The following is a 27,463-nucleotide window of genomic DNA, read 5'->3' as shown; positions in this document are numbered from 1 at the left end:
TGGTCGAACTGAAGGTATCCACGGGATGCATAAAGGATGCGCCTCACCTGGAGATTGCTGAGCAGAGCCTGGAAATACGGCATGGCCAGGAGCGTCCTGGTGCGCCCACTTCCGCTACTGGCGCTCGCCGGCTGCGGAACCCTGTCCTCGGATTGCACTAATTGCGAATGCTGCAGGTGCCCACGCAGCAGATACAGATACATTGCGTTGGGATTGGGGTTGGTGTTGGTATTGGTTTGGGTTCGGATACGGTTTCGGTTTCGGATTGCAGTTTGGATTGGGGCGGGTGGTGTGTTGGGTTAAGAAAGAAATATGGCGAAAATAGTTATTAAGTGAGACGTTATTTATTAGCAATATGTTTTGGTTGCGAGTTATGGCTATGCTGATATGGATACGAGCGTAATATATTAGCGGAAATGGTGCTGGGGCGACAGTTGAAGTTAAGTTTGTTAGTGTGGGTGGGGAGCGTACTGGAGAGCAATCAAAACGGTTCAACCTGAAAGCGAAGGCATTTAAGTGGGACTTTTAGACCAATTGCTGGGTATATTAAACATGAAGCCCTGATTGTAAGTACTACACTGATAAAAAGGAAACATAAGTGTAAGTATCAGCACATTTGATTTATAGGTACACAAAACCAAATTTCCAATAAAAACATAATAAATTGAATACTATTTATATTTATCTTTGTTGTTCATATTAAGATCAAAGTTGGAAATTCCCAAATAAACTATAATTGGTAAGTTTTATAGGGGTTCATCTAAAATTAATATGATCCAATGAGGTTAAAAAAAAGCGAATATATTTTACTTAACTATTACTTTAAGTGATTCAACAAGTTTTTTATCAGTGTAGTCGTTTAATTTAAAGTTTCCTGCACCCAGCTACTCAGATAATCCTTTCACTTCGCACCTATCCAAAACCTTATATCCAATTTTGTTATTTTACAACTTTGTGTTCCTTATTCACCCAAATATCCAATTTTCCTTGACCATAATAAAATTTCTAGTAACAGGATATTCTCTGAAGACGAATTCTCTATTCCTTCCATCGGCTCAAACTCAATCAAGGTATTTACGCTAATTCCTGGCTGCCCTTTCCGAGAGAAGGGAAGCCCAGCGCCCCGAATCATTCGCCAGACAAACAGCAATTTCGGCCAGGTAGTATTGGTGGCCCAGGTGACCGAAAGGAGATTCCGATTCCTATAAATTCCCCTCCTGAAACAAGCACAAAAGTCTGTGCCTCATCTATTGCTGTTTTCCAGGACTCTTCGTTTACCTTTCTCTGCTCCAATCTCCTCTGTTTGGCTGAGCTCCGTCTGCCAACCGTACGGATACGTAATTTCATTCTAAAGGACATTATATGTTTGGCCAGTCGAAAAAGACAGAGCAGGGAACAAACAAACAGAAAGCGAGAGACAGAGAGGCAGATACAAATCTAAACTGCCAACAGTTGGCACAGATATTTATTCTGTTGATACGAGGCAGCCCAAAAGAAACGGGCAAAGCCAAGTGGAAAAACTATCAAATTACGTAGATGTTGACATAGGAGGAAAAGGGAGGAGCGAAATGGGACCGCAAAATCCAAGGCACAACGAAATTATGTAAACTCCAGGGGGACTGGACTACATTCGCACGTTTCCGGGACATATTTAAAACGTACGTAAGCCCGGGCAACGACGTTGATCGAGTGGGACAATCATAACGGATCCGAATCCAAGTCGGAGTCCTAGTGCGGGAACTACTCACATCGTCCTCCATAATGCTGCTGTCCGCATGCTGAACCCCATCCGACTTGGGCCTCCTGTTCCGCTCCCTGCCGTTCTGCAAACGCTCCGACTTCCGGCGATTTCCCTGCTGCTGCGTCGACCTGGGAAATGTGTGGAAAATGAGAAAAGAAAACGGGATATTAAAGCCAAATGTTAGGCCGGGATTCTCGGACCTGCTCGATGTCCGATGCAGATTTCCGTTCCCACAACCACAAAACCCTGTCGTTTGCCATTTCGTGGTGACCCTTCTTGGCCAAGCTCCCACCTCCTGTATTCCCTGCGAAATGGGCTTTATAAAGGCGTTACAAGTTGCGTTTTTCAAGAGTCATTGGTGGCGATAGGAGCTTATTTTTAAAATGCCTTTGAACTGGTTGCTTTTGACCCTGCTCAGCAGGGTGGTAGACAACATAATATATTTGAACGTTAGACAAATTTAATTTAAGAATTTTGCTATTGTTCCCTTCATCCACACCTTTTCCAGAGTTGATTAAACAGAATTAAAATATAAATTGCGAATCTAGCTGTAGAGCTACTTCTCTTTAAAATTCTAATACATCATATTCAGGTATATTTAAAGTTCACTTTGGTCAAGTATTAGAATTTATTTATTCTGAGGGTCCTTTTAACGGAATTCATCACTCAATTTATATTTGCCTCAGCCTTTATTTGCTCACAAATTTGCTTTATATTTGCACACACTTGCGATGCCATTCACTTGCAGCCGCTTGTTGAAACTCCCCCATCGGGGCCAGGCAACATAAATAATAATTCAAAAGTAAAACACCGGAACAATATATCAAAAAGCATACCCTGCCCCCGCCCGAGTGCCGGTCAAAAGACCAAAATCCAACCCACTAAGTAACCATTTTGGCAAATATTTGCATTTATTCCATGCTGCAGAAAATTGACAAAAATGCTGCCGTGTGTGCGTGCAGCATTGGACCAATGAAAAACCATTTCTCAACCGCAAAGATATGAAATATGTATTTTGAACATTTTAAATGCGATCAAACATGAGCCCCCATCCTTCCTCTACACTGAGTTGCAATTTGATATTTTGTTTCTACACAGTCGCTGCCAAAAGTTGTGCCGCGCTTTTCACCTTGATGAAGCATTTGAAAACCAGAAAACGCAGACACACCGCCGTAAATTTCTAAAACCCATCCGCTTGCTGGGTGGGGAATGGTGAAAAGCCTGCGGCTTTGCCAAAATGCATTTTCCTGTCGGCTGTTTGCTTTTAACCATTCGCGTTAAGCAGGGGAGGAGGGGCCGGAAACACGATTGCCAACATATGGAATTGTTGTCCCTATATAAATTGCACATCTATGTATGCAGGTACCTGTGTAATTTCTGGCATGTTAAACTTCTAACCCAACCAAAACACGTAACCCGAATTGCGAAATAAACCGCGCACACGTGTGCGTGGAAATGCATTTTGGGTAGCAGGAAGGTTCCCTGGGTTGGGGCTTACAGGGGCTGCTCTTGAATAGGGCAGGTGCTCAATAGAGTTAAACGCTGAAGAGCTGGGAGGGGAAATCTGAACAGCATTCAACATTTAAGCCCTCTCAACTCCAATATAAATATGGTTTGGAAATCCCTTAAACGACTTTGCAATGCTCTTTAATTTTATTGAAAATGTCAAAGATATACACACACTTCGTAACAAATATATCAAGCTGAACTAGAACTAGAATAATCCTACATGTAATTTGAAAAGTTCACGTATTTTATAAATCTTGCCTTATTTTGTTTGGTGTAATCCCGCATATCCTTTACTGGCAAAGGGATATCAAGCCACGAGAACATAAAGTGTCATAGCCAACTTTTGTTAGTGGTTTTACCCGAAGAGGGGGCGGCAACAAGCTAGGGTGAGCCAACCAAGTAACCATAAAATTTACTTAGAGTGTGTTTTGTTTTCCCTATTTTCCGTTGTTGTTTGAGCGCATAAAACTTTAATGCCAGGGAAAGGCAAATACAAACAGGGCAGGTGGGCACAAGTGGGGAAGGCGTGTCGGAAGTAACACTTAGACAGCCACCAACGATGATAACACGCGTACGCAGTGTGGGCCAAAGGATTGGCGGAAAAGGACTGCAATGGGGCGAAACGGAAGACCATCTGTCTGAAGGCAGGGCAGGAAGATGGAGCAAGTGCACAACTGACCACCACTAAGCGGTTGCCACTTTGCCGCGGCAGTAAGTGCGCGATATAGCTGTTATGTTTCCAAACGGAACTTGCTCCTCTTCTCGAGAAAAAGAAAGAAAATACTTTATATACGGATGCACAAGCCGGTAATAATGGACAATCTAGGGGAAAGTCAGAGGGAAGGCCGAGTCAGAGATTACGTTAGAGAGAGGATGTTGCTAAGCTGCTGCTTCTGGAATGCGAGGCAGAGGTGGGGAAAGTGCACGGTGCCCCAGGAAAACTGTCAATTTGCTCTGTGCCCGGGAAATGAAGGATGTGAAAATGGACTTCTGAAGTAAATTTATAATCGCAAGCGCCATTTGCAAATAAGATAGACGGCAAAATGAATTCCAGAAGTGGTTGCCCATTTCCTGGGTTAGGAATTATAAAACCCAGTTTCCTCTTCAAGAGTTTCAATTTGTTATCGAAAACGGATAAAAAGTGATAAATCTTGAATAGCTTTAACCTTTAAATTTCAAGGTCACTCAAAACGTACCAAAAGCTATTGATTTTTTGTCTTAAGCGAAAAGAAATGGTTTGTATCATTTATACCTAATCTTTAGAAACCATCTGGTATGCATATTTGTGTCATTTTTTTTGTATTTTACCTTTAATGAACCTGATTTTACCCTAACATTTATTTATATTAGTTTTATGGATTTCGGTTTGAGTTGTTTAAAAAAGATGAGTACGAATGGGAAAGTACATTATACTGGCACGAACTCTACCTTATCAGCAAGTGCTCTAAAGTAAGAAGTTGGGCGCAAAAACTTTTCCCAGAAGGTCGCACGACAGGCCGTTTACTTACCCATTAGCCGGGCCATCAGTTTCAACTCCAGCGGAAGTGCCTGTCGCTCCCGCCGACGTCATGTCCGCCGAGGTGAGGGCCTCCGTGCCGCTCCGCTCACGCACCAAGCGATCTGGGAAAAATCAGGCCAAGAGAAAAACGTTACTCGGACGAAGCAGCTCATTAGGGACAGAGATGAGCTGGTTAAGCAGTTTACTTGATTAAGTACCACGGTATAAGCGAAGACCACCAGCAGGTGTGTTGTACCTGCTATGAAGGTACACTTCATTCCGATTTCTCGAGTAACTTTTAACTAGCACTCGAGAAAACGGAGCGTACATACTGGAATTCAGGGTGAATATAGCAAGGGGTTCTTTCTTATATTACTCTCCAAGCATTTGGGCTTTCTCCGTTACTGTGTTTAGGCACCACTCCTTCGCTGATTACCCACCTGCTTCCTGTCGCTCCAAGTCCTCGGCACGCTGGCCCGGCTTGGCCTTCACCTCGATGCTGATTTCCGCGGAGCTCAGTCCGGCGTGGCAGGAGTAGACCCCGGCATCGCGGAACGTGATATCCAGTATACGCAGGGCGCCCTTCTTGGACACCTTAAACTTCCGCGAACGCTGCAGCGGCTTGTGGTCCTTGCTCCACTTTATCTTGGTACGGTTGTATCGCTTCACGGGGCACTTGATCTTCACCTGGGTGCCGAAGAAGACCACGCCGGCTCCGCCCACCTTCAGTGTGATCTTGGTCTTCTTGGGATCGTGCTGGATGTGCGTGGAGTTGCTGATCTGGATGACCGGCTTGGGATCCTCCGGCGGGCAGGGCTTCACGTTGCAGGGCTTCTTGTCCGCCGGCTTGGCACTCGGGCACATCGATTCGGGTCGCTCGATCTTGTGCTCCTGGGCCATGATCTGCTTGCACTCCACCTTGCGGTCCTTGAACCCATAGCCGCAGGTGTGGGAGCACTTGGCCCACTCGCCCACCTCCCAGCGCACTGGGCAATCGAGGACGTTGCAATACTGCCGATCAGCCGGCGGCGGCTGGGGGCACATGCTGTTCGGCACCACCATGGTGTTGTCGCCGCCGCGGGTCACTTCGTGGATGCACTGCACCTCGCGGGTCTTTATGCCTATGCCGCAGCTCTTCGAGCAGGGCGTGTAGTCCGAATAGTTCCACCTGGGCGGGCAGGGGCGGTCGTTGCAGGTGCGAACCCGCGCCTCGGGCTTGGTCTCCGGAGCGCAGAGGAAGGGGGACACCACCCGGCCGTTGTCCTCGCGCACGCAGTTGATGATCAGCTCCTCGACGCCCCCCAGGCAGGAGGCACTGCAGGATGTGTAGCCCTGCTCCCGCCACACATAGGTCTTTCCCGGCTCCGAAACACCCACTTTAATCGCATCTCTGGGGTACTGTTCGTCGAAATGGTGCGAGGACATTATGCACGCCTCCTCCAAACATCGCTCCACCTCGTCGTGGGGCTTCTTCCCCTCGCACAGGGAGTCGTTCACGGTGGCCACCGTTCGCGCGTACTCCAGGAATACCTTGCACTTGTAGGCCCGCCGGCGGATTCCCTCGCCGCAGGTGACGCTACATGCCGACCACTCGGTGTCCTTGATGTAGCTGTGGATTTAGGAGATACATTGAAATCAGTCAACGAATTAAGGTTCTATCACCGTAATATATAAATTTTAAATTCCCATGTTATTAATGCCTTACAATTATTACTTTGAATTTTCAAAGGAATAATATGATGCATAAATAAAGGTAAGACAAGATAAAAAAACCAAGCCTGAGGGTGAGAAGAAAAAGTATAGGCCTGGAATGATTAATTAAAACATTTCCCTTAGAACAATACTTTTAGATTCCTTTCATTTGCCAATGAAAAAATGTATTAAATTTTACGCCCCACCAACAGAACATTCATGACTGCACAACATGTGTACAAAAGCCAGCCGCCACATCTCATGCTGTGATCCATGGGCGATTCCTTTGCATTTGCACGTTTGCACTCGGCCAAACGCAAATCGAATCAAATAAAAATAAAACTTGTGTCAACGCAAAAACCGTCGTCCTGTTTGTCGTCCATTTCACCCAGGGTTGATCAAATTCCATGCAACAATAGAGCCGGCGCACTGCATTTCATTTGATGCCGCGACACAGGGCACATATTTATTGGGAGCCCCCTGCGCTCGACCCCGAAAAGTATGCTACGCGACTGAATCGTACGGGGGAAATCGAGTGGACACCCGCATGGCCTCCACTCAGTGCTGTTGGTAGTGGCGTTTCACTGAGGGCAGGCACTGCAGTGCTAGTATTGTTTTGTGGCCCGAAGTGGTTTTTATGGCCACGTTGACAGGCCAGAGACGTGGCCTGGGGGTCGGAGGAGGCTGACCAATCCGCTGGACAGGAGCCTTTCTACGCTTTATTGATTTGTAGTCAAATTGTAGATGCCAACGTCGCATTAAAGTGGCGCCAAATGGCCGCAAACATCTAAGCACTGTTCTCTAACTAGGTCAACTGGCAGGCTGCACTGTGAGAAAGGAATTCCAATTTAGAGGATAGTCCCATGATGCTCAGTCTGAACATGGTCATTGTTTTTTTCAACATTTCAACCAGCTACAAAAGAAATGTTAGTGGTTTGTAATTTGTTCTTAAAAACGTTACTGACAAGTTTTTTTAAGCTTGACCTTTGACATATTGACGAAAAGTTCATGTAGTATTAGATTTTTAAGGTTTTCGATTCGATTTCTCAATGTTATCGAACCTTAAAAAACTTTCGTCAGACTTTACAGTTTTTAATAAGATTGGACAAACCTAAAACAGAAAAGATAAAATTTATAAAACTACATTGAGAAAGCTGCTACAAATATCATTTGGTAGATCTGATATTCTTCTTTTTTCAGTGATTCTTCTGGTTTCATAACCACAGCGTCGCGTAGGCCATGCGCGTGTTCAGAGCTCTGTTTGCCTGTATCTCTCCTCATTTTTTGTTTGTCTGGCTGGCGCGCTGCCATCGCCAATCTCTTCAGAGCCTTTATTGTTGCCGCATCGGCATCGGAATCAGAATCGGAGGCCAAGGTTCTGGCGGCGGCAAGAAGACGCGACTTTATGGCGGCGCCAGGCTCGAATAGTTTCAGCTTAGTGGCATCATCGCAACAACAAGGCATCGGAGCAAATGTAAGTAAAAGATAGGTTGAATGTCTTCTTGGCCAAATAAAAAGCGGCATTTGGTCCTTGGTCAAAAGTCCATTAGGCCCAAAGGAAGCGGTTCTTCCACTTCCCTATATTAATTTTCTTCGGATAGGCATTAGAAACTGGGGGCAATGCTCGATAAATTGGGAACTACTTTTACTCCAGTACAATTATGAATGCAATTATTAGGTATCACCGGATATTATAACATTTACTCCCTAGGTAATGCCAACGCTATCCACTTATATAAGACTTTATACCCTCTACTATTTTGGTGGCTATTTAGCAATAGAGAAATAATAAATAAGGATTACTTTCCCGCCCTCACAGTTCCCCCAAATGTCAGAAACCTTTAAACACGGTATGTTAAGGATTTCCTTGGTTTTTTGGTAAATGACCAATACAATTTCGTGGCACATAAATAAGTGAGAAGAGGGCAAAAGTCGATGGGGATTTCCAATCAGAGCTGTAATTTATTATTTCGCCCAAGTATTCCCCGAGCGCCAATTATCCGATAAAAGCACTTGGATTTGGCCACTCGATCCTAATGATTTCATTTAGATTTGTTCGCCTGTTTCGCCGGCTAATTAAAGTGTGTATACACCTAAGAGGGACTCTCGCCTTGAAGTGGGTCCACAGTTTGATATGTTTGACCTGGCTTATCGGCGATACTTTATCGTTTTCCAATAACAACGAAGTGGGCACTGGGAACGTGGCACTTTAATTGTCATTAAGCGCACTTTACCGCACTTACAACCTACTCCAATTCCGAGTCGATACTCTGCCCACTCCTGTCCAAGGATCTGTGGGTTTGTCTAATAGCCTTAATTTTAGGTGTCGACAGTGCTCAAGGACATTTTGATGAGTCACGGAGAGGGGCAATGTTGGCTGGTTGGCTGGTTGGCAGGTTGGCTGGTTGCTGAATGTGTTTTGGCCAAGTGCTCCAGCCAAGTCGAGTCGAGTGGCAGCTAAGTGGGCTGAGATGGCGGGGAGGGACGCGGAAGAGGGCCTGGCGACGCACTAAAGTTGAAATATGTCAAGAGGTGGCTCTGAGGCCTTATCTACAGAAGTGGCTGGAGGAGCCAGAGGCCCCATTAGGCTCCATCAAGATACCGAGATCGAGTCAAAAGCCCCTGGAAGGCGTAGTGTGTCATGTCCCAAGGGAATCTTCTAACCACACCGAGGCGTGACATCAATTAGGCACTGACAATAGTTATTGAAATGTCCGACAAGCTACACAATACTCTACTTAATTTTGTGGGCGGAAAGTGAAAAAAGATGGGGGCACCACAAAAACGTTTTCTAAAGGAATAAAAGTGCCCCCTTTTTTATAAGAATATAAATATTAGTAAATAACGGATCTTAGAGTTAAAGTAAGCCCAGGCCAAGTGAATATAGGCTATTTCTGATATTTAGTTTAGAATATTTTACTGGAAGTAAAAAGTAGTCCTCTTAAAACAAAGTAAAACTGATATAATAATATCAAACAAAAATATTCGAAGTTACAAAGAACAACAATGGTATGCTACTCCGTTTCAATACAAAGCATATAAAAAACGTCTTTGAAAAATGATAAATATACAAATGTATAGGGGAAAAATTCACTCCACATTACTGCGAAAATATACCGCCTTTAGTCAACAGAATCTCGTCCTACTTACGTGGGATCCAGTGGGGGCCCATCCGCCCTGCCGCCTCCCCGATTGTAATTATTATTCGAATTTCCGCTCATCAGACGCATGGTGCGCGGCTCGTCGGGCGCTTCCTGCTGCAGGCGACTCTGGGTGCGGTGGGAGTAGCGCGGAGGCTGATCGGCGTAGGACGAGCCCTCACCGTCGTCCGTATCCTGGCCGGATTCCAGGTCATCGATGTCCTCGGCCTCGTCGTCCGCCTCCTCATCGTCGTCGTCGTCATCCGCATCCGAGCTGTCCATCTGCCGCTCCGATCGCTGCGATGGGCATTTGAATATCCGTTCAAGATGAAAACGAATCTTTGACAGGCCGGTATCGGACTCACCTCGCTCAGGGAACGACTGCTGCCCACGATGATGGTGCCGCCACCACCACCCTTGCTGGAGGACCCACCTCCTCCACCTCCTCCGCCACCTGCTCCGCAGTGGATGCCAGTGGAGCACTGCTGCATGCTGCCGGGCTTTGTGAGGGGATCACACTTGGCACTCAGGCTGCCGTCCGTCGATTTGCACTCGACACCCCGCATTTGTATTCCCTGTCCGCAGGAAACCGAGCACTGTGTGGGTTAGAGGAAGCGGAAGTTGGAAGTTTGAGTATCCGTGGGTTTTATAAATTATTTCAATAAGCTCCCCTCCGCCGTCGTAAAAGGCATTTGTTTGCACAAAGGATCAGCCGCCGCATGACAAAGTGGGCTGCTTCTTGGCAAATGTTTCAAAAACAAAAAGGCAAAGGGAGTTTCTAGCCCCCCAAACCACTGTCGCACACACACAGAAGCTCAACCCCTTCGCTGACTCGCATACAAATGCCATTTCACGTATTCTTTCGTCGTACCACGAGGCGTATGTGTAACTTCGCAGCGCCATCTCCATTGTTTATTGGTTTAAATCCCACTGCATCCCCTTTCTCATTCCCCGCTTTAATAACGCTTAATTTTGTGGCATATTTTTCGTTAATGGACATAAACGTTAACGTGTTTTTTTAATAGGCTCGCTTGGCTCTCGCTTTTTTCCATTTCCATTTTCATTTCATCTCATAAGCATTATGCGAATTCATTTAAAGCCTGGACGTGGAGCGTCCTGCTGAAAGGTTTTGCGGTTACCTTTTCACACAAAAGAGTTTGCCAACAAAAAGTGGTGAAAACCGGCAAGGAAGTTTTATTATATTTGTAAAGTTCATTAAGTTTGTTAATAGGCTGACGTTAAGTAGTTTCCATTCGTTTTTTACCCCATTTTCCCATAAAAGTTAAAAGTGAAAAGGTTTCAGAGCTACTTTTTAATTATGTTTTCCGAATTCCATTAGCTCTGTAATGAAAGACAGTCAATTGAGTAACAAAGTTTCTCGCACAAGTAATGGAATATAATTATCCCACGCTGCAGGACTCTCAGGGAGGGAAATCAATCAGAGAACTAACAAAGTTTTCCGTAGTGTGAGAAGCTAAAGATATCAAATATTCTACTATTTTGAATCAGTTAGCAGATTTAATTAATTCTTAACCCCTTATACCTGCAACTTATTGAAATATTCTTCCCCATTTCAACCCTAATCTAAGCCGTCAAAAAATACCCTTTAAGCCACCCCAAAACGTTAAGTAACAGCCAGACGAAAAAACTTGAGACAATTCAATTAAGCAACACATAAACTTGACACCCCCAGGCGGGCGTCCTAAGTCCCCGCACAAACATACTGTACTTATAGAGCCCTTGGGCTGGGGAAACATTAATAAAGTTGCAGTTAAAATGAACAGCAACCAAAGTGGAAATTCAGAGGGAGTTGGGTTCCTTTAATCGGAGGGAATATGGGCGAGAGTGGGAGAACGGGAACTTGCGACCAGACAAACTTGAGCAGCCACGTTGATTAAGTTGTACTAGTGGGCTAGGGCTATGGCCAGGAGGTAGGAGACTGTCTCAGCCCCAAACTCAGACCCTGTCTTATTCGAAGTCTCAGTCTCAGTCGCAGTCTAGCGGCTAGCAGCTTATTACGAGCCACCAAGCAAAGTAACTAGAAATGCGGAACAAAATAGCAAGGAAGGAAGACGGTTGCGCCTATTCGACTTAATAATGCTCTAAAAAACTCAAATATTTTTAAAGGATTTATATAACAACAATTAAGTAGGTTAAAGGTATCAATCGAAGGGATTGTACCATTTTTGGAACGACAACTTTGGTTGTTTTAAGTTTAGTTCTAAATTAACTTAATTGTTACGGAAGAATTTGTACAAATTCTACCACACGTTTACAAAACAACGTCTAAATTTTTATGATTTTAGGGAAGAAGTTAAAAAATTATAAAAAGAAACTTTTCAATCTCTTCAGAAGATTAATATACGAAATAAAATGTCGGTTTAAAACCATATTCTATTTAAGGTTGAATCCTGAAAAAGATACGCAAAAGGCATTCTATAGGGACTATGCCCCTGACCAGCGATTGGGGCAAACAAACAGCAGCGGCAGGCCAGACATTTAGCTAAGTATACACAAAGGGCCCAGACATGGCCTCGTCAACGTGCAACGCTCAACGTGCAACTTGCCACGTCTACGTCTGGGTCCTCCACTTTTTCTGGCTGCAGCACAGAAAGTGCACGATTATTACACGACTGGCTGGGAAGTGGGATGGGGAGCCATGTTGCTGAGCTGCTGAGGTGCTAAGGTACTTACGCCGGTCCAGTCCTCGACCTCCCAATGCGGACACTCCTCGATAATGCAGGTCTCTTGGGTCGGCGGCTTGGGTGTGCGGCACATGATATCGGCAACCTGTTGGAGAGTGAGGGGGAGATGTGAGGAAACATGGCAATAATGTGTGTTTGACTCCTCTCGCTTCCGTATGCAAAATTAAGTAGCGTGGCAAGAAGGCAACACAAGTACTGGTAATAGCCACACCCAAAAAAATTTAAGAAGGAAAAAACCAAGATCAAATGTTCTTGATTAGATAATCTGTATCCTTACTTTTTCGCGAACAAACGATCCTAAAATGGAGATAAAATTATCTTCCCATTAGAAACGTAAAGAAGTTACATTCTCATTCGAGAAGAAACGTTCTTGAAAAAATGAAAAAAAAAAGTGAAAAGGTAATCCTTTCCAGAAAAAAATATTCTTGAAATAGTGTTGAAAGTAAAGAAACTTAAAACCTAATTGTTCAAATTTAAATTTTACTTCCATCATTCATCTATTTTCTCACTTATTCGGGAAGAAACGTTCTTGAATGAAAAGCAGTCTTGAAGCAGAGATGAAATTAGTCTTGATCCTGTTTTTCGAAAGTACTTTATTTTGGTTCGATAATTTCATATTGAATCGATCTTGGCTTACTTTTGAAATCGAAAGAATGGTTTTCTGAACGACTGTTTCTCTAAGTGCAGGCCAATTTTAGGAAATCCTTTATGCAGCTTTACTTGCAGTACTCACCCTCGTTTTGATGGCGTTCGACTCCTCCGCGCAGACAACCATCCGCTCGCGGTATCCATGCCCACAGAGCCGGCTGCAAGTGCTCCAATCGTCGGTTATCCAGCTGCGAATTTACAGAGGTGAAATGCAAGTGGTCAGTGGGCGTTCTTCGTGAATTAGCACAGTACGGAAGGTAAAGGAATAGTTGTCAAAAGCAATGGAAAGAAAACAGTTTCACACGCTCTGAAATATGTTCAACCTAAAGTGCATGTGGTTGGGTGTGAAAAAGAGGAATGCCCCAGGGAGAAAGGGCTGAAGTACAATGGAAACCCACTGTTATTGGCTGTTAAATAGTTCAACAGCGCTAAATCGCTGGCATCACTCGAGAAACAGAATGGTGCAGCTAAAAGTGCGAATAAACCGGGACGCAGTGAATTAATTGCGTGGAATTTAGAGCACCATTAAATCTACTTGTTCGGATACACGCTTTAAGGGACGCGCGGGAAGAAATTTAAGGGTGAATTATGCAAACAGGTGAGCTATAGCTTAAAATATAAGTTTTTGTCGAAATATCTTTATCTATTTTTTTCCTTTGTACCCATCGGTTGATTTGAAGTTAAAGTGTATAACCAGACGACATACATTAATCACCGAAATGCCGCCTCTATTGTCTGTTTTAATTGGTCTAGGCCAAAGAAAAATCATAAAATGGCCGACGCAAATAAGAGACTCGGATCTAGGGACACCAACGCCCAGACAAGCCCAATCAAAACACAAATTTATGTCTGCGCCCGAAGACGAAGGCGCAAAGCCGCGAACAGCAATAAACATGCAGACGGAAGACCGGAAAAGGAAGCACCACAACCAGCGGAGATTAGAATTCGAAGGATACCCAGGACGGAGACATTCGCCAAATTGGCGTAAACTTTTGGCTCACTTCGGTTTCGCTTTCGCCTCGCCCAGGTTTCGGTTTTGGTTTTGGTTTGCAAAATGTCACCAAACGATAAATAAGCGTGAGGTTGCCAGCACTGGAAAAAATGGGAGGGAGGTCAGAGGAAGACGGACGACTGCCGACGGCCGGAGAGGGAACTGGCCCCAAGCGACTGGAGACAACATCCGTGTTCGACTGCTTGGCGATTACAGTGTGCCTGGGATGGCAATCAAAACGTGCGCACGATAAGCGACGCCATTTAAATTGATAGCTGGCCAGGTGAGGCACGGCACCCAAATTTGCACTGAGAGAAAGTCTTGGGAAGCCTTCTCAAAATATATAATAATGTGTCGCAAGTATACCAATTGCTTGTGTAAGCTTTTTAATAAAATTGTTATGAATATTGTACCTTTCGAGATTAGCACATAAATTACTTATTTAATTTCATAGTATCAAATATGATTGGTAAAAAATACTTTGCAGCATGGGTAAGGCTAGGATGTATGTTTAGCATACATAGTTTTTATAGCATTGTTGCATGAGTAGTATATAGGTTCTTAGATATACATATTTATATTGTTAGTTCAAGCAAAATGTATAGACAATATTTCTAATATTTTTTAGTTGGGCCTGTTAAGATTTTAAAAATTATAATAAGAATAAAAATAATGACCCACGAAGATCTAAAACGCTATAATGGTTAAATATAAAACAAAAGGATAATATTTATATTGCTCCCACTCTAGTTATGTATGAAGTTAAACTTGAGAAACGCATAATTTTCCCCGGTGTATCTGCGGTGGCTAGGAAGCCCTGGGGAAATGTTTGGAGGAGCAGAGGTGTGGCGGTGGACCTGCAGGTAGCTTAGGCAACTGTTTTAGAGGGAGGATGGCACACGGTGGATGGAGGCTGGGGGCTGACAGCCAGGCTCCCCAGGATGGAGTACTTACCGCGGCGGACAGCTGTGTGTATTACACTGCTCCACCGACGCCTCCGGGCGATTAGTAAGGCTGCAGAGCGTATCATCGACATCGGCGTTAGTTAGACGATTCCTGCATATAGGACGGGACATTTTGTAACCTGAGGCAGAGTTCATAGGTAGGGAAGAGAAGAACCAAAGGAGAACATGTTAGTAAAGGGCAATTGGAAATCGCATTCGACTACTATGTTTTTGCCTTAAATATACTATCTTTCTTTTCGCTTTAGATGCACTTTAAAATCAATAAAAGTCAGTTACTTGGCGAGCTGTGCGGAGGGTAAGTTCTGGCAAGGACACTCTGCTTGTGCAAGTTTAAAGGTACTTAAGACAGTCGCAGCTCAAAAAGAGCCAGTGTCTTCTGCTTAACACAGTACTTTCTGAAGGGTTCAGGAAAGCAGTCCAATAGAGCATTTTAAAAAATAATGTATAATAATTGTTTACAAACTTACATTCTCTTACAAAGCACGAATTTTTTGTTTTCTTTTACCTATTTCTTATAGTATAAATATAAGTCAATAAAAATTTGAAATTTGAAATTTGAAATTTCAGAGAATAGTAATATTTTATGCCTTTGAAACATTTTTTAAAATTATATAAACTATTTAAACTCTACTGCTATTAGCGGCTCTCAAACTCGAAAAGCTTTCAAAAAACAGCAACTCCTTGATTTGATTAAGAAACACTATTTGATTTCCTGAGCCCTGGCTCACGTGCTAAGCGACCTCAATGAAATCCCAGAGGAAACTGCCAAACCAATTTCTCAGATTTAATGGGTTAAATGTAAGCTTCCAGCTGGGCAAAAACGGGCAGCAGGCCAAGATGAAGGACCATAAAGGGTAGGGAGAAGCCCCCAAAAGCACAACCGGAAATTGGCAGATGGCAAAATGCAGTCAGTGAAGGATGACGCCAGTGGGTGGAGTTTGCAGGAAGAAATGAAGCGCAGGAGTGGCACAATGCATAACGTCATAACGATCTGTCAGTTTGAAAAATCGTTGCAAGCTTCTAACTCTCGGATACCAGAACGCTGGAGTCCCTGCCCCCGATATATGTACCCCGATCTCGGGAGCAGCTGTGACGCTGATTTTGCAGCTATTGAATTTCGCTTATAAGCTCCAATGTGTGTTGTGCCGTCGTCATCCTCGTCGGGTTTTTCCTTTTATCCTCATCAGGTTCGCCTCCCGCTGACTGCGTATTCATGACACAATTGGCTTAAGGCAATTGGTAATATCCTCTCATGGCATTTACGTCAATTGTCGTGGTCCAAAGAGAAGTCATCTCCAGCTTGAGGCTGCATTATGGTGAGGAAAGGTTGTGGGAGGCTCAGGGATGAGACCTCAGGAAAAAGCGGGTCATGACCCAGTGGGTTTGTAGGGCTCACAGCATCTGTCAGTCTGGAGCTTTTTAAAGCGCCGAATCCCTGTCAATTTTCATCACCCATCCGCTCTTCTGATTCGTCTTGAACTTTTCTTTAATAAATTATAATGAACAGGAGCCTTCAGTAAGACAGGACAAGGGGAAATTTCTTTAATTTCGTCAGTAAGAAATTTCGTAGAAACTTCGTGAAGAGCATGAAACAAATCAATAGGAAGTGTATCGAGCCTTGCTAAGTCTTCGTCAGATTGAACAACCTAACCTATCCCATAAAGGCGTTCCTATTCATCTGTATCTTTACGTGTCGACATCTCAGTATCAGTAAGTGTTAATCAAATGAACCGAAATTTGACCATTTGAATTAACCTACCAATCTTACGGTTTATTTGGATCTACTTATGGTTGGTTCTACTTATGTTCCAAAAGCTTTTTTCCTTCGAAAGTGCCGACGTCCAATTGTCAATACCAATAGAAATTGATATAAAAAAAATAAATGAAGATTAAGTGTTTCCAATTCGGAACAAGCTCCATTGGACAGCTCGAGTGCTGCCTGGAAAATCGGAGAGGGCCAGTGAGTGCAACGGACAGTTTGCACTCCTGTCACGTACATAAGAACTGCAGTTGTCCAACTGCAAAACTACCCAGCAAAACTACCCAGCCAAATATGTATAATTGAGCATAATTGATTTCGTGAAATGTGTGCAATTATATGGCCCACGAGGGGGCATCGAGCACGGAGCACTGAGCAGGGGGTAAAAGCATTCTGGTGTTCCTGGCAAAAAAGCCCCCTATTAAATCTATTCGGCTTGAGTCGAACCCCGCAGGTGACCATTAAATTGAGGGTGAAATGACCCAGAAGAGACCCTGGTCACTCGGGGCACTGCAGTGCACTTGACATTTAAATGACATCTGAAAACCAAACACAGACAGACACATTGAAACGTAATTACAGCCGGGTCAAGCCAACGCCGAGTAGGTCACTGGGGTTAGACAAGTGCCCTAAGCGATACTGCAATTAAAACTGGCGGAGGAAGCCAGAAATTGATTTGCCATTTGTCGCTGGTTAATTCCTGAGTAAACGTCTGCTCTGGAAAGCCTTCGGGTAACCCCAAGCTGGCGCTCAGCCAAAGCCCAGGACAACTTATCTCTGACAGGCTAATGGACGGGAAAAATGCCGATCCAAATAATGATTAAAAATTTATGAGACACTTGAACGAGCAGCCCATTAGAAGCATACTGAACTAGGTTAAAGTTTGCCAAGTTGTTCAGAACACCCATAATATTTGCAGCTACCCGTCTCGAACGTTTCGTATTGACTTTGATTGATGAATCATCAAATATTTCTCTGCGGAAAAAATAATTTTCGGTGTAACGTTAATCAAATAAAAATCCTAGAAATTAAGCAGAGGTAAAAACTAAAAACTTTCACCACAGTCACATTGTAAATTCCGACTAATTAATTTCCAGAATTACAAAGCTTCACTGTAAAATATTAATTAGGGTTCCTGTCAACTCTTGCCAAAATTAATCTCCAACTTCTTGGTGTGCTTTCCGGAAAGAGCAGACATCTCCCCCAGATGAAGTTCCCAAGCAACTTTTAGGGGCATCAGCTCTTCTTGGAAACGTACACATGCTCTTCAACGCCAAGTTTTATTACCTACACCTTATCATGTTGCACTTCAAAAGAAAACTTTCAACCTACCTAGCAGCCCAATTTGTGACCCGTGTGAAACAAGAAACTTAACCCCAGTCTGACTAGAAGTTAATCGACAAACTTCAGACTCAAATACATTACATCCCCTGGCCGATTAATCATATACAGGTAGCAACAAAGGCGAAAGGAAGAGGCACATACAGATTTCAACAGCCATTTTGCCTGGGAATTGGGGATCTGCCACTCGATTACCATGCAAACATTCAATCGAAACAAATTCCAATTCAATGAAAATAAATGAGCACGACAAATAGCCGACTCCCCTGCATACACACACGATTACTGTTGGAAAAATAAATTTGGCAGTACTTTCGGGAGGCAAGGTGTGGGGGAAGCGAGCAGGAGCGATTACAAACGGCAGCCAGACACGCCAAGAGCTCCTCGGGCCTCCGATTCCAATGTTCTTGACATATTCCACTTGTTTATTTGCCCTGAGGATAGCAAAGACAGACGCTCATCGGCGACACCAGAGTGGCTACACCGAGGAAAATTTGAAAGATAATCCGAGTGAAACTTGCTGCTATGCACCTAAAATATACACCTATAAAATGCAACCTACAAAAAACGTTATGCACCCAAAATGTGAAACTGTAAAATGGAAAAGGGTAAAATCCCAAGATCAAGTATTCTCAATTCGTCTTCTTAAATATTTAGGAATAAACGCTCTTGAAATCAAGACGAAATTACTCTTAAGATGGTTTTTTGAGAGTCGGATAGCTTGAAATAGAGATGTCAGCATTCTTTATGTTCTATTTCAAGAAGAAAATATTCTCGTTAACGGATCTAAGTTTTCTTTTGAGATCGACAGATTGATTTTAAGAACGGTATTTTCTTTAAGTTTTCTAAGGATTTTCATTACAAAAAGGTATATAGCTTTTGTTTTACTAAGTATTTAATTTAGATACTCTGTACTTGTTTTACTTAATATTTAATTTAGGTACTCTCTATCAGAATAGTTTGCTTAAAATAAATCACACCCTCTTAAAACCCTTTTTACATATACTTAAATGTGATTATTTTTTATAAATGCTCTTATGTTTTTCTCAGTGCCGTGGGTGGCGGTTAACACAGGGCCGGAACTTACCACTGCCGCAGGTGGCGGAGCACTGCGACATCGGTGCCATCTCCCAGTAATAGAGTGGTTGGGAGCAGGAGTTTCCATCGCCGCCGCACACGCCGCATCCGTCGATTTTCTTCGTCGAGCCGATTTTCAAATCGCAGCCAACGCGCTGGAAAGAGATGGCAGACCGCTGGCGTTAGAACTACACAGACACGGGCAAGGCGAAAGGTAAATAAATAAGGCTGCGTGAATAAAGTGTAAATCAACTGTTAGCGGTATCAATAGCGTAACACACAGCAAGCAGCGGCAATCGTAAATAATATTTGGAAATCGATGAGAAAGGATCCATTGCATAAGCCCAGGCGTAGGCATAGATTACAAACAGGGGGCACGGAAAGTGGGGCACGGTCTGCTCTTTTCGCTCTGCCACCAGAGTTCATGGTCTATCGAGCCAAAAATGCTTTTGTGTTCTTTTCGGAATAAAACGTCATGTGAAGGTTGATTAAAATGTGCATTGTGCCTGGCAGGTTCTTTTGCTGATTGCTTAGTTCTTGAATTTAGTGATTGAGCAAGCATTTGGGTACTTTTAAATCAATATAATTGGTTTTTAATATCAAGGGAATATTTTACACTATGTTTAGGTTTTTAGGGACTTTAACGTGGAGTTTACAGAAACTTAAATCTTTTTTAGATATTTTGTTCTTTAATCTTAAAGTTAAATTAATTTATTTTTGAGCGCTAATTTATCCCGCCCTAAGATAAATCCTAACTATTAATACTTTATCTCTGCAAGCCAGACCCCCAAAAAGGATTACGAAATTGAAATTCTATCCCCTACATAAACACTCGTAACCCATGTCAGCATCTCAGAGAACCCGTCTTGGATGGCATAAGCCGCGTTTTACTCTGTACCGGCTTCCTGTTTGCCTGCTGGCTCGTGTGTGTAAACCGCAAGACAAACAAGCCAAGTTAAAGCGCACGGCTCACATAACAAACCGCCAAGCTGGCAGCCAGGCTTCTGATTTATTTATAAGGGATATATACGTAATACCTATCTGCAAATGTGTACGTAGCCGCACATACAGGATGCCCCTGGCGGCTGCTGCTCCGTACCCTCGGTTTGGCGACAAATAAAACACAAAGTAAACCGAATGACATATTGGCGTTTATTACAACAAATTGGGGTGACGATTTGGCGGCATTTCAGCGCAGTCGGGATCTAGGCGAAGCTTGTATAAGATGTCGTACTCCCACATACAGGAGCACACACAACTTGGTGGCACTGGAACTGAAACCGAACCGAAACTCAAACAGTCGAGTAGGAGGATACGGAATACCCCTAGGCTGGCCCCAAGTTATGTCGTAGCTGCTGTGCCTGTCGCCAACTTCGTTTGACATCATTGTAGTTGCAATCCTGCCAAGCCGTGGCAGACATCGCCGGCACTCCAGGAAGACGAGGGTTGCCCCGACACCTAGTCAAAAGTCCCCGCCTGAATGGCTTCATCAAGCGTGTTTTAACATTTTACTTATGAAACACTCCTCAAAGTTAATGAAATAATTCAAAGAAAAATGTTTTGGTATAGATCAAAAGTAAAAAAATAAATATACAATTTAATTAAATAAATATATTATTTATATACTAATTTTTAAAGTATTGTAATCAAGATAGAAAACGAAAGCCAAGACATGTTTTCATTGAGCTTATTTAAATATGCTAAAAAATAATATGAATTTATTATAACTTGTTATTTTTGAACTTGCCTATCAGTGCACTTCAGTGATTGAGAAACCATATTTTTGTCATATGTATTATTTCATTAATATATATATACCAATTCCAATTTTTCGGCCGCCCCTCGCCACCCTTCTAAACATATCGTAGCATACTTTGCAGCGCACTTCGAGGGGATCCCCTGCCGTGACTCAGGGAGTGTTTTTTGCTGCCGTTCCGCCCGTCGTTGCCCTGGGGCACGCTTTATTGGCATTTCAATAGTTGACTTTTGACGGCAGCAGCAGCAGTGGCACTTCCAACTGAGGCAGAACAACCTGCATGCCCCGCGCCCACCCTTTCTACCGACCACTTTATGATTTATTTATGCGCCGGAGCATAATGATACAAAGGCGCTTGTGTTGTGCAATCTACATACATATACATATGCTTAAGGCCCTCCCGCAGGGATCCCCGCCGAAAGTAGCTTAGTTTTTGCCTTTTCGGGTCTTAGGCTCTTGCCAATGCCCAAAAGCCTACGCCCAAGAGCCAGACCTACAGACCTTCCCCACCAACGAAATTGTGGACGTAATTTATCATCTTTCGCCACGCCGTTGGGGAGCCGTCGAAGTGGAAGGGACGGCTCGAACAGGAAGGAAGTAGCCACCCAACGCCCGATTACTGCTGAGGGACAAACTTTGCCTAAATGAGACTCACCTGACACTTTCCTTGGATGCACATATCCAGGCTGCCGGAACGACAGCGGGTTCCATCCTGGACCCTCGCCGACAGCTGCACAATGACGCTCTGCTCGTCGTAGTGCTCCGCCTCCTCGGGGTTCCCGCCGCCCGTCTCCCGGGAAATGTCTTCGACGAGATGCGCCGGATGTCCCCTGCGGATGGAGAAAATATATTTTACACCATGGGTATTCATAAATGTAATGGAAAAGACGGCGCCTGATAAAGCGGCTGATAAAGGTGAAGGCTGACGACTCAAATTTCAAAGAGCTGCTGGCTGATTAAAAGTAAACCAGGCTAGATTAAGTTCGAACATTTTAACTAACATAAACGGTTTACAAAACAATTGAATTAATTAAATCCTTTAAACTGGGAATTAGTTGATCATTTTCATAGTAAGCCAAAAATAATTTAATAAATTTAAGATGGCATCCTTAACTAGAGTGTGAACTCTATACCACGGCATATATAATTAAATCACTATCATCTGAATTATCGCCAGAGTTTAATCAAATCGGAACACCTAATCCTATCACTCGTTTTTTTCACAACCATGTACGTACACGCTCCCTACCCTTCGGGATATCCCCTTACAAATTGCTTCCTGCGCGGCGAGTTCCCCTGCCCTGTTGCATTTACAACTAAATTGCAGAAACTTAAAGCTTAGCAAATGATTTATTTATCCCGCATATGTGTGCGAAAAAACAAAAGTGGAAGTGAAGAAAAAACCCAAGCGGATTAACCACAGAAGCTGGAAACCGCAGAATCCAACCACGACTGCCACTAATTTGAACCGCAAAAGGGGGAAAAACACTACGGCAAAACAAAAAAGAAATGGAATAGGGACAGGTTTTTTTATTGTCACTGTGACCAGGAGACGGAACGGGAATCAGCACCAAGCCAAACCAGACCAGACCCCAGGACCCAAAAGGAGGCCACTCGAAGCCACATGGCTGGCCGAACGCAGGGCGTGATGAATAATGAGCGCACATCCGACTGGACCAGCTGCACCACAGTCCGATTAGGTGTGGCCATGATTTCATTATGCAACAAGCCCCACTTGGGGAAATGTTTTACACTTTGGAAGGAAGTTTTAATATCAAATTGGTTTTCTTATGATATACTTATAAAGAATCATGAAAGAACCTTTGAATAATGTTAAAGAAAAGAATTTACATTTTATGTTGAGAAATGCCTTCTCTCTCTTCTTTTTAAAAATTCTTTCAAATCAGTCAGTTAAATAGAAATGAATTACTTTTAAAATATAAACCTCAAGTAAACTTTATGCGTTTGCTATGCCTATATAATAATAATACCTATTTTCATGTATGTAATGTCAATATGTTATTATAAAAGAGGATGTACTTCCAATAAATAATACATTTTAATTTTACTTCACTTAAGTCATTGAATAAACAAAAATAACTCCCAGTGTAGAAACCAGCTTTCTGGTTTTTCGAGTGCTCCCCCCGGCTGCACAGTCACACTCACCTGCATGTGAGCGCACAGGGCTCGACGTAATCGTAGTGCGGAGTCCACTTGTACAGGGTGCCGTCGTAGGGGACATCGTTGTAGGCGGCACACTGGCTGGAGCGGAAGTCCTGTTGCTCCGGACACGGCTGCATGTTGCAGATGCGATAGCGGGCGCTCTCGCCGCGGCAACTGCCCGGGTTGCCGCACCGGCGCATCTGTTGCATGATGCCCCCGTCGCAGGTGCGCGAGCAGGTCGACCAGTCCGACCAGGATGACCACTGGCCGGATCCTCCGCCTCCCGAGCCTTGACCCTTCGCTCGCTTCTGTTGCTGCAAATGGGCAGTTGCGTTTGGGGGCTTATTGTGCCGTGCTGTGGCGAATGAAAGGCCCAGGCTACTTACTTCCAGTTCATTTTCTAAATCGGACGCTGTGTTCCATGTGTCGTCGAATGCTTGACTCGCATTAAGCTTCTTTGCCCAGGCAGCCCGTATATCCAGTAGGCACAGAGTGGTCTAAAAGTAGGGGAAAAAGGTGATTACTAATTACCAGGGCAACCATTACACTAACTAGGTCTAGTGTCTACTAAAGGCGAAAGGAAAGCAGGTTTACTGTTGTTTATTGTTGAATACCCATATCAGAAATCACAAAACGCAAGTAAATTAATTTCCCTCTCGTCAGACCCACTTATGCACAGAACTATCTGGTTCGTGGCATAATGCCAGCCTGAGCCCAATATCGCGATGCAAAGTATGTCACATATTTGACATTTAGGGATCAGGCCCCAAGCCAAGCTCTCACATTGATATAAATTGTTTTCCCTCGCACGCGCCGCTCCCGTTAGTCACGTTAACAATTTGCATTCCGGCTTCCGGCTTCCGGCTTTGGTTTTCCTGTTTCTCATATCGAAGGCACATTAACCCTGGGACACGCACCACGTCTCTATATAGAAGGGCAGGAACGGAAGGCAATCTCGACCCTGCACAGTGGGCAATAAAAACCCAAAACTAAAATATACATATACAGTTTAACGTCCAACACAGGAAGTCAAACTAATTTGACTACCAACACAATGGGTAAAGGAAAGTAGAATTTGTTTTAAAACTTAAAGTCCTTACAACTCGATATCCTTTGGCGGGTATAGTAATGATGGACCGTCCGTATAACTTTTTTTTTTAATGTCTTTTGAAACTAGCAGTATTTTTTCATTATTTTGTTAATATCTAGTCTATTTTGAGACAATTACAGACTAATTTTAAGCATATTTATATCAACAAATACAAGAACTATTAATAAAATGCCTGACTCAGTACCAAAAAACGTTTGATTCTCCCAGTGTCGCTATGTCAAGGGTTCAGGAAGGAGAAAATCGTTCATACCACACGTTGTCTGCGCCTGCTGTGGCCGCTGTTTTATGGCGTGTCGCGATATGTCCACGTGCTTCAATTTACCGAAAACTACTCATATGCATATATTCAGTAAGGGAACTACACGCAATCCCGACCTTACGGCTGCGACTTAACAAGTAGGTAAGTGTTTATCACCGGAAGCAGAACATTCAAACTTTTAAGTACTCAACATGACGTTGCAGTTATATACTTACTAAATATATTTTACATCTTAAAACTCATTATATATTTAACGGGACTTGTATTTCGTTTAAATAATATACTGTTTAAGAATAATATAAAATATTTGCATATTAATGATATATATATATTATATATCCACATTCCCAACTGAACTAGTGCACTAAAGAAGCCCCAAATATATGGATATTAAATCCCACAGTCTTTTAGTTCTTACTTAAAACAACCCAGTCGGATTAGTGGGCCAAAGTTATTGTCGGTGTTCGCTTAATCGCTCGACATTCTGCCACATCTGTTGCTAACCCGAAGACGGAACACTGAACGCGCGTGTCTAACAACCAGTCGGCTTAACAACTTTCTGTCTAAGCCAAGGTCTAAGCCCTCTGAACCCACCCATTCCGGTTGGCGGTGCAATCTTTAAGGCAAATCAGCGCCAAATGGACCAGAGCAACAGCCACAAACAAATCCCAGCCAGGGGGAGGATGCGGGCTGGTAAACCTTCCGGAACGGAAGCTCATACCGTATGGATTGTCTCCTGCATGAAACATGACCCGACCCAAAGAGTTGGCCCACACGAACTGGCTCGCTCGCACTCGCATTTGATTGCAGTTTGGATAGAGTGGAATAAGTAGTGAGGGATATGCAAAGCCAACAAGATGGAATGTCCGATACAGCCAGTGCAGAGCAATAAAGGTCTGCGAAAGGGCTTAAAGCAGAACAAAGCAAAGCCAGAAGAGGGAACTCTTAACAAAATCGGCGTAAAATCTCATATGTCCATCCATGCAGTTAGGAAAAGCTCCTAAATTACTATCCAAGTATCTATTACCAGGTCTCAAGTGTTGCCGCTGGTCAGGGGCCCATTGTATGTGCTCCCCCTAATGGAAATGTTCAAGCCTTGGCGACCCCTGGGCAAACATTAGGAAAACAAGTAGCGAACCCACTAAAGACCTAGCCCTGGCCACGTGCAGCACGACGACAGGTGTAAACCCTCCTTTTCCGCCGGACAGGAAGTCGGGTATTTGTAGGTGTGCGGTGGGCAAGGCAGGGGTAGCAAAGAAAAAACATTAGCAAGCGGCAAACATTGGACAGGACTAGCACATTTTATGCACAAGCTTTTTGCGATTCCGGTAATTATTTATTTATGAGTTAAAACCGTTTCAATAACTCACTTTTGCCATTCTATCCCCACTTCAACCTCCTCGGGCACACGTCAAAAGTCGAGTTTTACGGGGTCTACGGTTTTGTGGGCTTGCCGTCGTCGTCGCCGTGGCAGGAAGTCATTGTGGGTTGTTAGTTAATGTGCACAGTGGTGCGAAAGTGATGAATTTATGGGTCTGTAAGGAAGGCACAGTAGTCTGATGTCCTGCTGGTGCTTACTACATAAGTAGGGAGTGAGTGGATGGATTAAAGGAGGTCAAGTGTTTCCTGGTTACGATTAGTACTTCTAGTGCCCACCCCAACATTGGCAAGCTTACGCTCATCCACGCCCGAGGAATTATGTAAAAAATTGTCTCACATGGCAAAAAATATAATAATTAAAAGAACGCGAATTCTTCAGATACTATGAAATAACAAAATAAAAAAAAAACACCAAATAAACTTCACCTTTACAAGAACTAAGTAAAAAGGAATTATGTAGAAATAGGTCTCACATAGCATTAAAAACCTAATAATTACAAGAACGCGAATTCTATATAGTAAAGGAATACACAATAACACAAAAAAAATATCCACTCATCCTCACCTAAAGAATTATCGCTTCCTTTTGTTCATATTACTAGTATTATGTGACGAGATCTTAGTAATACGTAAAAATACGTAAAGGATTATGTAGAAGAAGGTCTTACATGGCCAAAAAATCCTAATAATTAAAGCAACGTGAATTCTTCAGTAACTGAATACAAAAAAACACACAGTAAGCTTTCACTCATCCTCACCTGAAGAATTCTTGCTTCTTTTTGAACTTATCACTAGTAATATGTGACAAAAACTTAGGAAAAGGGAGTTATGCAGGAAAAGGTTTCACATAGTAAAAAACCAAACAATTTAAAAAACGCGAACTCTTTAGAGACTAAGCAGTAACATCGATTTCCTCCCCTAATAAACAATAAGAAACCGTTTTCAGCCCACAGCCCACTGTTCCTTCTCGTTGTCAGGCCAGAACAGACAGCCAAGTATATTTCCGAAGACAGTCGGAGGTACTTCAGAGCGGCAGACAGGCGAGGGGAGGTGAACCGGGACGTCAGGCAGTTTTTGCATAAATACTGGGGCACGGTTGGTTAGGTCGGGGTTGAGTGGGGTGGAGTGGAGGGCATCCCTCCAGGATGCTGCTGCCGAATGCCGGAGCGTTAGTGAGTCCAACAGACGATTAGACTGTCAAACATGACGGAGGGGAGTGGAGTCGGGGGTCTTTTTCAGGTAAACGCTGTTCCGTCAGTTGATTGTATTGTAGCCCAGGGCCAGGGGATGAGGAGTGTATATGCCTCAGTTGGATAATGTGTCTGTAGCGTCACGTCAGTTATTTATTCAAAGCGACAGCGACAGGCGGCGCAAAACGTCAATGAGCTAAAATTTCCGTATGCGAAGGTTGCACAGGTTGCTGCCGCACGGCACAAGGACGATGCGAAGGGTTGGGCTCGGGTCCGGGGTCTTACGGATGATATAATGGCTAGGACGAAGTCGGTGTCGCTATGGCCACAGCAGCTACAGTTACATCAGGAACCGAAACGTTGACATGACAAGGGATGGATGGATGGATGAACTGGGTTCTGGGTTCTGGGCTCTGGGCTTTGGGTCTCGGAATTGATGGTTTTGCTCCGGATCGTCTCCGCTCTGTTCTGTTTTCGACTTTGGGGGCCTGTCTAACCTGTCCGATTGTCTGTGGCTGTCTATCCATTTGACTGACAT

At 43.7% G+C, this 27,463-nt stretch overlaps 1 protein-coding gene across 4 annotated transcripts in view; it reads right to left on the bottom strand.

Moving 5' to 3' along the window:
- LOC108033899 (protein madd-4) overlaps window positions 1–27,463 on the bottom strand; it is a 57,483-nt gene that overhangs the window by 11,541 nt on the left and 18,479 nt on the right. For 3 of the 4 annotated variants that reach the window (XM_017108557.2, XM_017108556.2, XM_017108560.2), the window contains 13 exons: window positions 23,372–23,482; window positions 22,989–23,299; window positions 21,478–21,652; window positions 19,077–19,221; window positions 14,879–15,008; window positions 13,019–13,121; window positions 12,275–12,370; window positions 9,946–10,176; window positions 9,591–9,877; window positions 5,189–6,357; window positions 4,759–4,870; window positions 1,749–1,869; window positions 48–170 (listed from right to left, as the gene is read on the bottom strand). In XM_017108557.2, the coding sequence (XP_016964046.1) occupies window positions 48–170; window positions 1,749–1,869; window positions 4,759–4,870; window positions 5,189–6,357; window positions 9,591–9,877; window positions 9,946–10,176; window positions 12,275–12,370; window positions 13,019–13,121; window positions 14,879–15,008; window positions 19,077–19,221; window positions 21,478–21,652; window positions 22,989–23,299; window positions 23,372–23,482 (3,114 nt within the window). The remainder of the gene's footprint in view (window positions 1–47; window positions 171–1,748; window positions 1,870–4,758; window positions 4,871–5,188; window positions 6,358–9,590; window positions 9,878–9,945; window positions 10,177–12,274; window positions 12,371–13,018; window positions 13,122–14,878; window positions 15,009–19,076; window positions 19,222–21,477; window positions 21,653–22,988; window positions 23,300–23,371; window positions 23,483–27,463) is intronic. The other variant, XM_050884987.1, reaches the window with a different exon arrangement.

This window comes from Drosophila biarmipes, chromosome 2L, assembly GCF_025231255.1.
Source record: "Drosophila biarmipes strain raj3 chromosome 2L, RU_DBia_V1.1, whole genome shotgun sequence".
Classification (NCBI taxonomy): Eukaryota; Metazoa; Arthropoda; class Insecta; order Diptera; family Drosophilidae; genus Drosophila; species Drosophila biarmipes.
Note: the sequence above shows the minus strand (reverse complement) of the source record. Positions and strands in the feature narration are given on the sequence as shown.